Raw genomic sequence first — 16,770 nt, 5'->3', positions numbered from 1 at the left:
CCAAAACTCTTATCTATAGACATCTGAATTGATCTCTGGAAAGAAACTCTTCTTAAGGGGCTAGAATCTTGGTGGTCTTTTTTTTAAAACCTGTTTGTTGTTGAATTAACTCTGAGGGTTCTAATTAATTATTAAAACTGAATTGCTAAGTTATTTTATTTTAACTAGTCCATTTCTCATTTTTTTAAAAATTGGTTCTTATGTCTCTTGGATTTTTTGCATTTTAAAAATAACTCATATACACCATAAAAAAAAGTCCAGTAAACAAAAACATCCTGAAAATCACTCAATTTCACAACCCTCAAGATAATATTTTTATGTATGCCCTTCCACAGTTTTCTATATAGATAGATAAATATGGTTTTATGACATGTTTTTTTATTTACTATATTGTGAAATCATTCCTCGAGGATAAATATAAATTTGCATCGTCATCATTTGTAATGACTGTCATAGTTTTCCAGTGTGAGAATGTAGAATAGAATGTTTAACAATCTTCTATTGATGAATTTTTAAATAGCTTTAGTTTTTTAAGTATCATAAACATCTTTCTCAACGAAATCTTTGTACATTTATTCATTTATTTTCTTAAGAAAAATTGTGAGAAGTAAACCTTTTTTTTAGTGCAACTGTTAGTTTAAGTTCTTTTTGCTTGAATACCTGAAACTTACATGTTTAGTGATTGAAGTTTTGGGGGTTTTTGTGAAAAAGTTAGATTATAAGAAAAATATTACAGCCTTTAACCATTTTTTTCACAGGGAAACACTAAACAAAAAAATCAAAATAGTCTATTTAAGGAAATCTTTTACGATTTAGAAAGGGTTTTTTTTTTTTTCCGTATTACAGATTTTGAAATTGTTTGATTTTACTTGGAAGTCTCTTCACACATTTACCTTTTCATGTATCAAGTGTTCTTTGCCAGAAGACGTTTCCCTGGCTTCTTGTAGTGATTCATCTAACTGGCAAATTATTTTTAGAGAATACTCACCTCTTTATTCAGAGTACAAATTACTTTCAGATTGTGTGAATATGTGGGGGAAGGATATGTAAATGCAGTTTGCATTTGGTTAATGCTTAAATTAACTGCATGTGTTTAAGGGCCTGCTTTTGAAAGTTCCTTTCTATCTTTAGCTGAAATGCATAATTCAGCATAATGCATATGGTTATATTGATCACAGCTGAAGATATTAGCACAAAGGAGTTCTGAAAATTGTTTAGTTGAATTGTTCTCTGTACTCTGCTTATTAATGGTGTGCCTGAAGAACATAATTTTAAAAGAGTGAAATGTTATCTCATTTGAATAAAATGCTGTTTAGTTTAACCTGCTTTTTGTCAAATCATAAGGTTATTTTTCATCTTGTACAGGGTGCTTTGATTTTTCATATTATAATTCAGCAAGTCTATTTCATCTTTGAACTATAACGTCTCTGTACTTTTTAAAGACCCAGGAGTTATATCCCCAATAAAAAGCTTAAGAAAGGAAAAACATAGCGGATAATTCTACATACGATTCAGTAGAAAGTTACTGATATTCAGTAATGTCTTCTCCCACTAAGTTATTTTCTTACTAATAATGCCAGAGTTTTAAAAATATCAGTGAACATGTAGGGACATAGTTGTTGAAACAAAAATCAGTAAAGGAAGAAAAAGTAGAATGAGTTTATACCTACCAGCATATCATTCTTAGGACCTTGCTCTGAAAAATTGAAACCACAGAAAAACGAGAGCTTAGACATAGTAATCAAATTATACTGTGTCTGGATGAAGATAGGGCAGTCATGTCCGTAACACTTAGGTTTATCCTCAGAATCCCTGAAAGTTTTGCTGGCTGGAGGAAGAAGTTATATTATCCTCAGGACCTTTAGTTTCATATCCTTCTGACTATACTTACCTTCTTTTTGTTACCTAATCTTTCTGTCTAGATGTTGTTTGAACCTACTCAACGTAAAATAAAGCATTCCATGTTTTTATTCTACTCTCTAGACAAAAAGCAAGTTTATCTCCTGAGAATTCATATTTATCATTAATCCTAATTTTTAGTTTAATGACAAGTATTTGTTTGACCTTTACCTTCAAAATTTCCAGATATTGTCCACATTTGGAAATTTTTTCATTTAGTTCACTAAATATTAGCAATTTATAGTCTAGGATAACCTTTAACCTTTCATCAATAAGATAAAAACGTTTGATATATTTGATACTAAAATGTCTCTGCATACCCTAGAGTCACAGGTTTTTTAGTGTTCTTTTTTTTTTTAATTTTTGGTTTGCTAGGAAAATATGTGACATGAAAATGTATATCCAAATTTATTCCATTTCCTCTTACTTGGGTATTTTACAATTTTTACTTATATGTGTTTCTAACTTGGGAACACAGAGCATTATAAAAGTCAGAAACATATTTTTGTATAAAATATACAAATGTGTACAAATGTATTCATGTAAAGAATTCTTGGCAAATGTGTTGACTTTTTCTTTAAGAAATGGAAACAAAAATGTACAATTTAAATTGAGGACTTAGGATGAACATAAATCTTTGGGAGTAGGATGAAATTAGTGGCGACGCTTTGGATGACATGGTTTAAAGTTAGTCCACAGTAAGCCAGAAAGAAGGGTACTTGACCGCCACAGTGCACTCTATTGAAGTGTACACTTAAGAGCATGAGACTAAAGAATAAATTTGTTAGGTAGCTATTATGCTTTTTTTTTTTTTTAAGTTTATAGCATGTTCGTGCAGGGAGTGAAAAATTAGTCTCTTTATGGACTTACTGTCTTCTGCAGCTCTACCCCGCACTCCTGTTTGTGAGTCATGGTCCATGAGCGAATATAACCTGCCTTCACTCCTTAACCGTAGCTCTGAGTCCATGTCCTACTAATTAATAGCGTGACCTCATAAAGAACACACGTGAATTATTGTTGATACTACCATGCACTGGTTGAGAAGCCACTTCTCCTATCTTACCAGATTTATTAAAAGTGTAGTCGTTTAAAATTACAGATTTAGTTAATTACCAGAGAAATTATCTTGTTTTAAGAAAAAGATTTGATGCTAAGTTTCCAAAAGAAAATTCGAGGGACTCAATTAAAAAACTAAAAGACTTTTTTTTTTTTTTTTTTTTGCATGCCTTTCAGGACCCTTAATAAGTAAGTAAAAATTATAGATCTAGAAACATATTTTCATAGGTAGCTTAGATAGAGTGTTCCTTTGAAGTCCCCGAGGCCACAATTTCCTTATATTAATACTGCAAACTTAAGCCTTCAGATTTTGATAAGCAAGTGAGCCATGTGGCAGACACACGAGAGGGTTCATTTGTCTCTCCTTCTCCTGCCGCCTCTGTCTGGACGTGTGCTCAATTTCCTCTCTGACCAGAGCAATGCTAGATGTAGCTTGGTGTGTATCAGGAATTCCACTCGTTTAAAATGTGTTCTTATGCCTCATTCCCTCTTACCTTTCTGATTGTGTTGACTTTATTTTTAAGACCAAAATGAGAAACTCATTCAAGAAAATAGAGAGCTACAGTTGCAGTATCTGGAACAAAAGCAGCAACTTGATGAACTTAAAAACCGCATGAAGTTTTACGACCAGGTGAACTATTTTCTTCTTTGGGAAGTAAACTCCACACTTTTATCTAAATATTTCATGTGTTGAGAAAACCCTATACAATAAAGCAAAAGAATCCAAATGTATTACTTAGTTTATTAATTCAGGGTATCAGGTATCTTCTGTTCCATGAGGATAATCCACATAGTTGGAATGTCTCTAGTACTTTCCACTATTGTCTCATGAGCTTTTACTTAATCTTTTGCAGAAGAGTGATATTAATGCTGACGAATTGAGTGAAGCGCTCCTGCTTATAAAGGTAACTTTCTGAACTTCACCATGAATTTCATGTCTATGTATAACTGTTTGAGCATAATGAAGACCCTTATCTGTAACCTTTATCCTTGGAGAATGAATTATTCAGGAAAGTGGTCAGGTGACATTTGGTTACAGCATATACATATTTCATGATGACATCAAAATTACATTAAAATAGACCTTAAAAACTCTTGTTCAAAGCACTTTCTCCAACTGTAACAAACATTTTACTTGTACATGACTTACTCTAAAACTAATCAACAATTTTCTGTCCTAAGAGACCTTGGTACACACGAGTATTTTAAGGAAAATATTGAATTATAAGTGTTACCAGAAGATATTTTCCAGTTCTAGGATATTCTGTTATTTACAAGAAGACACGAGAAAATGCATTTCTTTCCTTGTAGATCACAGTGTAGCTTTTAATCAAATGAAGAAATAGAAATCAATGTACATGATTTCTTTTTCATGTCATGAAGTAATGAACTGTTTTTTGATTTCTCTATAATTGTTCCAAATGTCTATCCAAATATATTTTCTATACTAAAACTACTTTATTCCTGATGGAAAATAGAAACATATCTGTTTTCAATTAATGATTTTTCCTTGCTATATCTATGTCAGTTCACATGGTTACATTTTATAAACTCTTGTTTCAGTAATAAAACATGTTTTTGTTTTAGGCTCAAAAATCACAAAAAAATGGAGACCTTTCCTTTTTAGAGAAAGTAGACAATAAAATTAGTAAAGATCTAGAACGCTCCATGAGAGAGCTGCAAGCAACTCACGCGGAAACAGTGCAAGAACTTGAAAAGACAAGAAACATGCTGATTATGCAACATAAAATTAATAAAGATTATCAGGTAATGTAATACACTAAATTAGGAGAGGACGTTTCCTACAATACTCTGCTGACGATTTGCTCTTCTGAGCAGTATCATGTATTATCGTGGTATAACCTATTACGTGTTATCATGTGCCTGGAATTTGGCCTTATAACTAGGTACTCGAAATAAATAGTTTAAAAACAAATAAATTTTTTGCATCCCTGATTTGGGAGAACATCTAGTGGCAGTGAACTCACCTTTACTAGTCTAGCACATCATGCAAATGGGTTCTAGTTATCCTGAATTCCTGCCACACCACGTTATACACACCCACAACCAAGAGCCTGGAAACTTCCTCCACAGAAAGAATTCTGGAGTTTGGTTCATTTTACTTCTGATTTGTAAACATCGCCAAACATAATTTTCTAAACTATAAGCTATTCGAGGTCAGAAAACTATGGTTTACGGCTCCTGGTATCCCCAGGATCTAGAAAACGCTGTAATCACATGTGCTTTGAAAATGAAAGTGGAACTAATCGTAAGTATTGAAATTTTTCTCTCTCATATTTTAGATGGAAGTGGAGGCAGTGACCCAGAAGATGGAAAATCTGCAGCAGGATTATGAACTCAAAGTGGACCAGTACATTCACCTTCTTGACATCAGAGCTGCTCGCATCCGGAAACTGGAAGGTACGGTGCGCACAAGTCTGCCCGGAGCGGCCAGTGAACGGCTGGTACAGCGGCTGAAAATGCCATCCAGATCTCCGCTCGAGATTTGCTCTATTTTTGTCCAGCTTATAACTATAATAATAATTTACCAGAAAGCCCGTTTTTATCTGACTCTTTTCTGCTCATGAATTTATAGTCATTCCCTACTGCTTTTTACATTCAGCGTTGCTCGCATGGCAGGATTTTAAAGCTCTTCATGAGGCATCTCAGACTAAATTTACCACCTCATTTCCGATCTCTCTTCTAAGGAAGCTCCGCATCTTAGCCAGACAAGTCTGCCTGCTCTTTGTCAGATTCCTCCTGCTCGGTCCCGTCGCTGCGCCTTTTTCTGCTCCACGTGAACCTCCTTGCTACCCTGACCCTAGGACCTATCCTTCTCTGCTTCACAATCTAACTAAACGCACACCCGCGCCAGGAAGCCAACCCCCAGAAGACCTAGCCATCCCTCTCCTTGACATGGCCTTGCAGTGGTTTTCAGACTTTAGCAAGTGTCACAATCACGTGGGGAAGTTCTGTCGGTTGTCGCTTCCTCGGCTCTACCCCCGCACCTGGGGCCCACGACTCTGTGTGTTTAGGCATGACTCCGAAAGGTGCAGAGGCAGGGATGAGCCGTTTCTGCGAAAAACGCTGCCTCAACACCTGCCACTTTTACTCCCGAGTACTCAGAAAATATGTTTGGGGCTTATATTGTATAAGCGTTCCTCAGCTGTTGGAGTTTTGCATCTTCTCTGTAGCTACAATATAAGTTCTAGAATGATAAATAGTTTCTCTTTCTTTCATGTCCCTTGCCGTGCAATGCTTAATGCAATGATCTATGCCAGCAGTAATTTTATAGTCTTAAAGATTACCAAGAATCCCAAAGGCCCTTCGTTTATATGGGTTATGCTTATGATATCTAGCATATTAGCAATTAAAAGTGAGGAGTTTTTCAAATATTTAAGTCATGTTAAGATAATAATAATAAACCCATTACATGTTAACATAAATTACAGTATTTATTTTTAAAAAGCTTTGTTTTCCATGCCAAAAAAAATTCGTGAAAACAATGACATTGTTTTAAATCTTTTTTAATCTTTTTAATTGTTGAACATTTTTGAAAATCTTTTCAGTGTCTGGCTTAATGGAAAACAGCTGGGTTTTTATATCTGCTTCTGCATTCAATCTGTTATGATATCACATTATGTAGGTTCTGAAAAACTCCATTGTATACTTGTGAGAGAATAAGAATGAAAAAGGTAAATATCTTAATATTCTTTTTTTTAAATAGTTCTGATCTCACGAACCTCCAGAACAGTTTCAGGGGCTCCCAGAAGTTCCCACACCACACTTTGAGAACCACTGCTCTAGGCAAAAGCACTCAGGAAATCTCTTTATCCGACTGAACAGAGTTTTCCAGAAGTCACAGAGCAGTGTGTACCTTTTATTTCAAGTAGTACTCAATTAAAATTTGCTTAATGGAATTGTGTAATGAGTTAGCATCAGTCGATATGAGACAGGGACAAATTCGGTAAAGACTTAGGAAATAGTGTTGAATATGATCCTGCAGATGTGGGCAGAGTAAAAGAAAAAGAGGCAACTGGAATGACTATGCGACGCCGAACTTAGGCAATTTGGTGACTGCAAACACCATCACTCGAGACGCAAAGTGCAGAAGTATCTGGAAGAGGATGTGGCACATTCCGTCCTGGGCACACTGAGTTTGATGTACCCCGGGGACATCTGGGTAGAGGCTTCAGCAAGCCTTTAGCTATGTGGGTCTGGAATCCGAATCAGAAATAGAAATCTGAGCATACTGACATTCTGCATGTTGATAGGAGCAGAAACCATGAAAGGGGATGAGATGACCCACGAAAATACATGGACTAAGAAGAGAATGAAAACAGAACCCCAGAAAACTGGCAAAAAAAAAAAAGAGCCATTAAAGAATGGGAAGAGAGGCTGGAGAAGCAGGGCAGATGCTGGCATGGAAGCCACGGTGGGGCAGACGCTGACAACAGAGAAAATGGTCCGAAGCCCAGAAATCAAGCGATACAAGGACCGAAGTCCATTCGCTCTAGCAATTAATTGGTTATTGGTGACCTTTTCTAGAATAACAAGAAAAGTAAGGCAGAGACTGTGTGCATTAGGTTGAAGAGTATCTGTTAGGTTGAAGAGGAGTTGGAGATACAAGTATACGTTATTCTTTCTAGAAATTTGGATATAACAGGAGGGCAGATATAGACAGAGCTATATCTTTTTTAAAAAAGATATAGACAGAGCTATATCTTTTTTAGAAGCAGCTCTATAGAAATATAATTGACACGTTTTAAACCACATAATTTCAATTATGCAGTTTAGTGAGCTTGGGTCTATGTACACACCTGTGAAACCATCACCATAATCAAGATAATAAACGTATCCATCACCCCCTAAAATAGAAAAGCGTATATTTTAATAGGCTAAAGGGAAGGAGCCAGTGGAAAGAGAAATCGACTTTATGGGAGAGAAGGTGACCTGAGCGGGGGCACGGGACTGGCGGAATCCAAATATTTACCTCAGCTGTTCATTCGAAAGCCTTTTTCTTCTTTTTCCTTTTTCCTGGTAGCCTGTATTGCATTTAAGGTGTAATTTTGTTGTTTAATAAGTGATGTTAAGACCAATGATGAATTTCTGTATAGTACAATATTATTTACAGGAAAACAGTATAGTCAACAGAATTTAAGATCAGGAATATTCACCAAAACACTCAGACTTCCTACCACTTCAAAAGCCAGGTTGTATCTTCATATGTCGGTATTTTCAAATCTCTAATCTGTGTGTCTTCTCTTGCAGCTCAATTAAAGGATATTGCCTATGGCACCAAACAGTACAAATTTAAACCAGAAATCATGCCAGATGACTCAGTTGATGAATTCGACGAAACCATTCACTTAGAACGAGGCGAAAACCTATTTGAAATCCATATCAGCAAAGTCACTTTTTCTTCTGAGGTTTTGCAGGTGTCTGGAGATAAAGAGCCTGTCACTTTCTGCACCTATGCCTTCTATGATTTTGAACTACAGACAACTCCCGTCGTGCGAGGTCTTCACCCAGAATACAACTTTACTTCTCAATATCTTGTTCATGTTAACGACTTATTTTTACAATATATTCAGAAGAATACCGTCACCCTCGAGGTCCACCAAGCATACAGCATGGATTATGAAACAATGGCAGCATGTCAATTGAGATTCCATGAAATTCTGGAAAAAAGCGGTCGAATATTTTGCACAGCAAGTTTAGTTGGTAAGTACACTTTTATAAACTTGGCATGTGTGAGTCACTCATCTGGTTTATATACTAATATGCTCTTCCACATCAGCATCTTCTCTCACGGATTCGAGGTACCTTGGGGGTAAGGACAGCGTTCTCTAATTTAGCTGCCCACAGATGTTTGGACTCTCGTAAATGTTACTGATGATGTCAGTACAATGGCTGCTAATTTCTTTAAAGTTTATCAATGCAGATGTTTATTGACCATATCGATACTCGTGTGGCTTAAACATGGAATGTAGTGCAGTCATCAAATGCTTTTTAAGCTTATCTTGTTACCACTATCACTAGGCACTAGGAATCCAGTGGTCAGTGGTAAGTAAGACAGACAAAGCCCCTGTCCTTGTATAGCGTACATTCTAGCGGGGAAAAGAGGCCATAAGACAAACACATAAATCATCAGAGATGAAGAAAAACGATCCGGGCAAGAGGCTGAGGAGAGAGCCAGAGGGCGGCTAATAAAGACAAGAGCTTCCCCGAGAGGAGACCCTGGGAAAGACCTGGCTACAGCTTCGTGCCAGGACCGAGGGGAAGAATGTTCCAGGCAGAGGCAACAGCAGAAAGGCCTGAGGGAGGAACAAACGTGACGTGTATTGGGGGGAATAGCAGGAAAGCCAGTGGCCAGAACGGAGATGAGTTTGAAGCAAAAGCAGAGACCTGATCATACTGTGGAGTCTTGTAGGTCATGGTGAGTTTAGATTTGATTCCCTCCGCACACCCCCTACCCCTGTGCCCCAGGCATGAGCCGCCGGGAGAATGGAGAGGCCACAGTGAGATAGGCCTGGGAAAGGAAAAAAGTCCAAGGAAGAAAAGCAAGAACTATGTTCGAATAAGTTAAGATTGACCTGCAAAATGGGCATGTCACATGAGCAGTCGGATTCACTAAGCAGAAGGCCATCGCTGGAGGTGTGAAAGTTGGAGTCATTAGCATACACAATATATTTTAAGCCTTGCGCCTAGATAATATCACATGGAGAGTGAATGTACATAAAAAAGAAGATGGCAAAGGACTGAGCCTTGGGAAACTCCAAATTTTAGGGTTGAGGGAGAAGAGGAAGAGCCCGCAAAGGGAGCTGAGGAGTAGCCAGTGAGGTGGGGGCAACCACGAGCATCAGTATCCTGGAGGAAGAAGGACGGAGGCTGACTTAGGTTAGGGGCGGGGTTATTTTACTAACTGAGTAACTTATTGCGTAGGTACTATGTTCATGATTCAAAAATCAAGAAGGCACAAGTTTAGAACACAAAATGTCAGTCTCCCACTCCTGCCCCCCAGCTACCCTCGGTTCCCTCACCAGCGGCTACAAATTTTTACCCCCAAATTTTACGCGTATACAAGCAAATATGTATATGTGTTACTATTCTTCTCCTTAGGACAAGTTTTTAAATAATGGCAGTTTTGAATCGTGTGTATGTTGATGAGAATGATCCATTAATGAGGAAGAAACTGGTGAAATAGGAGAGGTGACAGGGTATTATTTTTAATAATGTGTTATGTTCAGGAAAGTTTACGTATACAATAGTCTCTGTTCAACAGTTCCACAGCCCTTGCCCTCGAGAAACTTACAGTGCGGAGGAGACAGGGCCTGGTGAACAGACAGTCGTGGCAAAGCCGTCCGTGGCCCTAGCGAGGGCAGAGTCCTCCTTTCCGTGAAGGAAGCCTGGACAACTCTTAAGTCTGTCGGGAGCCGCGGAGGAGAGCTGAGAGCTGCCTGGGCTGAAGGGAGCGCTGAGGGTGGACAGGCAAAGCCACGCGAGGATCCGCTGCATACAGTGTGAACTTGGCGTAGCTGTGGCATGTCCCCTGTTCTTGTGACACCGTACAGTGGGAAGGGGCCGATTTCTTGAGAGTTGAAATACCATGTGGAGTATCATATTTATAATTTTAAGGTTTCATATCGTATCTGCCAGGCTACTTGTTTAACTTGTGTAACTTGTTTAAAACATGTATTGCAGCATCAAAAAGAATCCATGGAGTATTTGATTCAATGCTTAGATGTTTCTTTGTATTTCAGAAGGGTCGAAAGTACAAATTGGAATATCTCAAATGTGGAAACATAGCTTGACATAGTTCTTTAATAATACTTAACATACAGTGAAACTCATACTTGCAGAAGTCATTTTATTTTTTTCATCTCTGTTATTTGCCAATCACACATCATTTGTGCAAGTCATATATTATTTTACTCAGTATAAAATTTATAGTTTTAATGTATAATACTATTGATGTATTTTTACTGGTATATGCTTTGATTTATGGGACTCTTTTAACAGTGAGTTATGTATCGACCTGTAGGAACTAAAGGAGACATCCCAAACTTTGGCACAGTGGACTACTGGTTCCAATTAAGAGTTCCCATGGACCAAGCAATTCGACTTTACCGAGAACGGGCAAAGGCTTTGGGGTATATAACATCCAATTTTAAGGGACCAGAGCGAACACAGTGGGTAAGCTTGTTTGGCTTTAAGACCTTTTGTGTCACAGAAATGTTATACTATTTTTTTATATGTCACGCTTTAAACTGAAACCATTTTCTTTCACAGATCATCAAGTGGCTTTTTCTAACTTTTTATTTTGAAATAATTATAGACTTGCCGGAAGTAGCAAAAATAGTAGAGAGAGATCATGTGTGCCGTTCGCCCAGCTTCTCCCAGTTGTAAGGTCTTCCATACCTAGAGAACAGTATACACTATCAAGACCGGGAGATGGGCAGCGGTACAGTGCCGTTAACTAGGCCACAGTCCTTATTCGGGTTTTATCAGTGTTTATAGGCGTGGGTGAGGAGGGGGAGTTCTGTGCAGTTTTATCACATGTACATATATTCACGTAACCACCACCACATTCAAGACACAGAATTTTTCCATCACCACAGAGGAATGCCCTTGTGCTGCTACCCAGAACATTTTTAAAAAATGGGATTGCAGTACAATTAGCACACATCAAGTGACTTTCATTATACTTTCTACTCTTAAAGGACTGAATAGCTATTATTGGACTATCAGTTATGCTTCTCTCAGACTGTTTCTTCATGTTAGATTTTTGAAATGCAAAAAATAAAAAACGAATATTCTCTTACTGAGAATTGGACATTTAAATGCAATTCCTCAGGGTAGCATTTTCCACATTATGTTTCATGGGGCCTAATGGCCACATTTCCAAAAGAATTCCATGATCCAAGGAATGAGTGCAGAAAGCACTGAATTGAGCAAAGTTAAATAGGGTTCTTGACTCTAGGACTTCTCGTGTACAACGTGAATCTCAAGAGGAATCATAAAGTATGCAGTTATGTTGAGAAACAAAGGGATGGAATATAGTAGAAACATTTTGGAATGTCCGCTCAAGTCACATTTATCTTTATTCATTTGGAACTGCTCTCACTCCCAATCCGTGGGGCTGGGCCCCAGTGAGAAGCTTTATACTGGAGGATCCTATTATCTCCCACTCTCCACCCAACTGTAACTAATGATTCAGGAATATCTTCCTGATCCCAGTTGAGCCAATCAGATTCTGCTTTCTGACATCAGGAGAAAGCAAGACTCCATGCCTGGAACATGTAACATCAGGAGCTAGGGAGCAGATGAAAGGAAAAATAAATGGGTCTGGAGAGAGAGCGTAATGGGCATGCACACAGAGAAAAATGGAAACTGGACGGAGATTAAACGCTGCCGGTTTTCTGTCCCGTTACCTTCCTAAGGCCCGCCTACATTTCTGCTGTCACAGTTCCAGGAAATAGCCCTATAGCTTTATGTTAAAAACTCTTTTTTGTTATATTTGCTAGATGGAATTAGTTTTTATAACTTCTAATTAAAGAACCATGATGAAATACAACATCGATTCCCAGACTTAAGAAAGAACGGCACCCCTTTCCCAGGGATCATCTTTCTGGACTGGTTTTCTTCAGGCTGCACTTTGGGAAACGCCATGATGGAAAGGGGCATCAGAATAGAAAGACCGGATTGCTTATTTGGTTTTGTAGTTTAAAGGCTTTTAGACTCCCAGCCTCTGGCTCGAATGAGTCATGTACTGTTAGAATTTCAGCTTTTGTGGGGAGACTTGGGGGAAGAAGCAGAAGGGGTACTTTGAAGTTATTCCTCTCAGCTTCTGTAGCTGAAAGCACACTAGCCCTAGGAAAGCCATGCCGTGGGTCCCTTCTCGGATTTTCCCTCTCCACACCACCAGGTGTCTCCCCGCTGAGGAGAGTCTCACTGGTTCTATTGTTCCTTCTCCAGTAAAATTCTGTAGAGTCGGAGGTCCCAGATGCCCAATCCAGATTCAGAAATGCAGCGAAAGGAGGGTCCCTTTGTGGAAGGTAGAGAACTCGCCAACACTAAACCAAACAAGGCACTGAAACACTAATATTTCCTTGTCCCAGATCACATCAGCTACGGTAGGGTTAATAGTCGGTGGAATTGTTTGCCAGAATACCTGTGCACTTGCTCCCTGAGCAAAGGGGCCATAGAGTAGTTTCTAGCTCTGCCAAATAAGTCTTTTATCATCTCTATTCTGAAATGTCCTCCCATCCTAGCTTTTTATCTTATCCAAGGTTTATCTCTGATTCTGTTCTCTTGTTATAGCAGTTGGACTTTGATATACTGGCTGATCTTGGTCTCAGGTATCTGCTTCCCTAACCAATAAACCCCACTGATGCAGGATGAGAGCTGACCGAAATACAGCAAAATTATCTCTCTGAGTGGTGCTTATCAAAATCATTGGATTCTCACTGAAGAATGGAATATGATCGAATAGCTGGAATGGCTGAAGGATTAGCTCTTAATAAAATTGTGAACTAGAGAACATTATTAGTCTTTGGACTCATTTGCTAACTTGTTAGTTATTAAACAGAATTAAAGAGCATCAGATTAATTTTTTCTTAGTTTTAGTTGGTTTTGAAAGCAGTCTCTACATGTATGTTCAGCCTTCTATGTTTGTTGCTGATAGCCTAGGATCATCTGTTCCCACATGTTCCAGTGAATATTGGTTTTGAATAAGAATCAAAAGGCTTTTCCTGAGAAATTCACTGTGAAGTGAAAATATGCAGGTTTTTGTCCATATACAAAATTATTTTGTTCGGGGGTTGGCAGCTGCTGTTTATCTTTTCATTGTATTAGGACCATAACATAAATATGTATGTTTTTCCAGTTAAGTCATCAGGCACCCAAAACTGCTCAGCCCAGTTCTACCGATTCTGCAGATGGCAACTTAAATGAACTTCATATTACAATAAGATGTTGCAACCACCTGCAGTCCCGAGCAAGCCATCTTCAGCCACACCCATATGTTGTGTACAAGTTTTTTGATTTTGCAGACCATGATACAGCCATCATTCCCAGTAGCAATGATCCAGAGTTTGATGATCATATGTGTTTCCCAGTGCCGATGAATATGGATTTGGATCGATACCTTAAGGCAGAGTCTCTGAGCTTTTATGTGTTTGATGATAGTGATACCCAAGAGAATATTTACATAGGAAAAGTCAATGTGCCTCTGATTTCATTGGCACATGACAGGTATATCTCAGGTAAGCCTATTTCTTAATCTATGAATCTCTAAAAACAGACCTAAATTTATACCTTAGTGTTATGGATATGTTCTGATTATAACTAGTCTTCCTAACTGTCCCAGATAATCTTAAACTTCGGCCCCATAATATTATATTTTTTTATGGTTTTTTTTAGTTGTTGTTCGAGGAATTACAATATGCATCTTATCACAGTCTACTTAAAATTAATACAGCTCCATGAAAATATGGAAGGTCTGCTCTAATGTAATTTCGTTCCCTCCCTACCTCCTTTGTGCTTGTCGTTACACATATGTATATAGTATGCTTGTCTCTGTAACCCATGTCCTTTGGAGAAATTAAGAAAAGGGAGAATATATATAATTATAGGAGACTTTTATGTTAACTTACATATTTACAATTTCTGGTATTCTTTATTTCTTCCTCTACTGTCTGGTGTCACTTCCTGAACCTCAGTGTAGCTTTATTTTCTCCCACTCCTTTGTGCTATTATAATGTTTGTCTTCATATCAGTCCAACAGTATAATTTTACAATTACTGTTTTATGTAATTATCTTTGAAATCAGTTAAGAAATTAGGAAACATATATACGTATACTACGTTTTATAATTACCTATATAATTACCGTCATTAGTCTCAATTCCTTTGTGTTGATTTGAGTTACTATCTGGTGTCACTTCTTTTCAACCTGAAGACCCTCTTTTAATATATCTTATCAGTCAGATAACAGATTCTCTTAATCATTGTTATCTGGGAATATCTTTATTCCAAATTTATTATTTTGAAGGACAGTCTTGCTGGTTACAATATTCTTGGTCATCAGTTATTTTTTTTTCTTTAAGCAGTTTAAATATATCAGACAACTGACTTCTGGCATCAGTTGTTTCTGATGAGAAATCAGCTGTTCATCTTATTGTGGTTCCCTCATACTTGATACTGTTATCAAGATTTTTATTTTTGTTTTTGTTTTTGTTTTTCTGGCTTTTAATAATGCAGCTATCGTGTGTCTAGGTACGACTGCCTTTGTGCTTATTCTTCTTGGAATTTATTGAGCTTATTTATGTGTATGGTACTGTTATTTATCAAATTTGGGGAACTTTCTGCTGTTAGTCCTTGAATTATTTTCTGCCCTTTCTTTCTTCTTCCTGGACTCCCATTATACACATGTGTGTATTCTTCATGGTGTCCGACAGGTCTCTCAGGCTCTGTTCATTTGTCTTTATTTTTCATCTTCCAGTTGGATAATCTCTCCTGACCAATCTTCAAATTCACTGATTGTTTCTTCTGCCAGCTCAAATCTCCTATTGAGCCCCTCTATTGAATTTTTTTATTTCAGTAGTAGTACTTTTCAACTCCAGAATTTCTATTTAGTTCTCTTTTTTATAATTTCTATCTCTTCATTAAATTCTCTGTTTTATAAGTCATTGTCATCACACTTTCCTTTAATTCTTTAAATATAGTTTTTTTTAGTTCTTTGAACTTATTTATAGTAGCTGCTATGAGGTCTTTATGTGCCAAATCTTAACATCTGGACACCTTCAGAAGGTTTCTTTTCATCTCTCTCTCTTTTTTTCCCCTTAAAATTGTACATTGAAGGTACTATATTGTAACAACTCTGGATTCCAACTTCCCCACTCCATGGGGTGAATATCATTAGTTTTTGTTGGTGACTTGCCTAGACTAATTCTGCAGTCTTTTCCCCTTCACTGTAGCCACTGATGTCTCCGCTAAGTTTTTGTTGTTTGTTTGTTTGTTTTGTTCTTGTTTTAATTTAAAGCCTGGGTCAGCATAATTCAATGGTCAGCCAATGATTGGTCAAATGTTGTACTTAAGCACCTTGAGCTGGTAGACTTCCATCTTTTGCCTATGGGTCAGTGAATGGTTTAGATAATGCATTCACAGTTCAGGCAATCTTCAGGTCTCACGTTCAGCCAGAGACAAGTAGCTTACTAGACTTATGTTCTGATTCCCACTATTCTTACTGAGGTTCAGTAGATTTTCTTGAATAAATTCGTTGTACACCTTATATCAATTACCAGAAGCTTTAAAAGGTTGTATTTGATCATTTTCGTCCACCTTTATCACTGTTTTTTATAGAAAAGATTTATTGAGCTCTTCACTCAGCCATTCTGGAAAGCTCACATGCACCTATAATAGAAGTTTATCACCTTCCCATATTCCACTTGTATCCTTTTGTTCTACCTAAAATCTAGAGTTGTTTTGTTTTTCTCTTTCCCAGCCAGCCATTAAAAGACATGCCTACACTTGAGGACCAAGTAAAGGATACCACTAAACAAAAGCTGTTCTTGAAATATAGATTTGTTTTTTCAAGTCAAGGATTTATCATACTGAAAAATTTAGTATAATGATTAAAATATATGACTCACTATTACAGCTATACGTAGATGATACTCTCTGTTACTGCTATATGTTTTGGATGATTTATCTTATGGACATTTTTTGCCATGCTACAATTAATTTGGAATAATTTAACAAATCCCAATAAAATATTTAAAATTATAATAAAGTTAAATAGTAATATAAAGAT

General features: G+C 37.3%; 1 protein-coding gene across 1 annotated transcript in view; it reads left to right on the top strand.

The window, feature by feature from the left end:
* The window catches only part of RPGRIP1L (RPGRIP1 like), an 85,485-nt gene that overhangs the window by 31,428 nt on the left and 37,287 nt on the right, over positions 1-16,770 (top strand). Inside the window, 7 exon segments of the mRNA XM_006908758.3 lie at positions 3,480-3,586; positions 3,810-3,860; positions 4,543-4,722; positions 5,259-5,376; positions 8,227-8,679; positions 11,000-11,151; positions 13,844-14,222. Of these exon segments, the coding sequence (XP_006908820.1) occupies positions 3,480-3,586; positions 3,810-3,860; positions 4,543-4,722; positions 5,259-5,376; positions 8,227-8,679; positions 11,000-11,151; positions 13,844-14,222 (1,440 nt within the window).

This window comes from Pteropus alecto, unplaced genomic scaffold (assembly GCF_000325575.1).
Source record: "Pteropus alecto unplaced genomic scaffold, ASM32557v1 scaffold123, whole genome shotgun sequence".
NCBI classification, from domain to species: domain Eukaryota; kingdom Metazoa; phylum Chordata; class Mammalia; order Chiroptera; family Pteropodidae; genus Pteropus; species Pteropus alecto.
The sequence above is the reverse complement of the archived record's forward strand: the minus strand, read 5'-3'. Positions and strand labels throughout refer to the sequence as shown.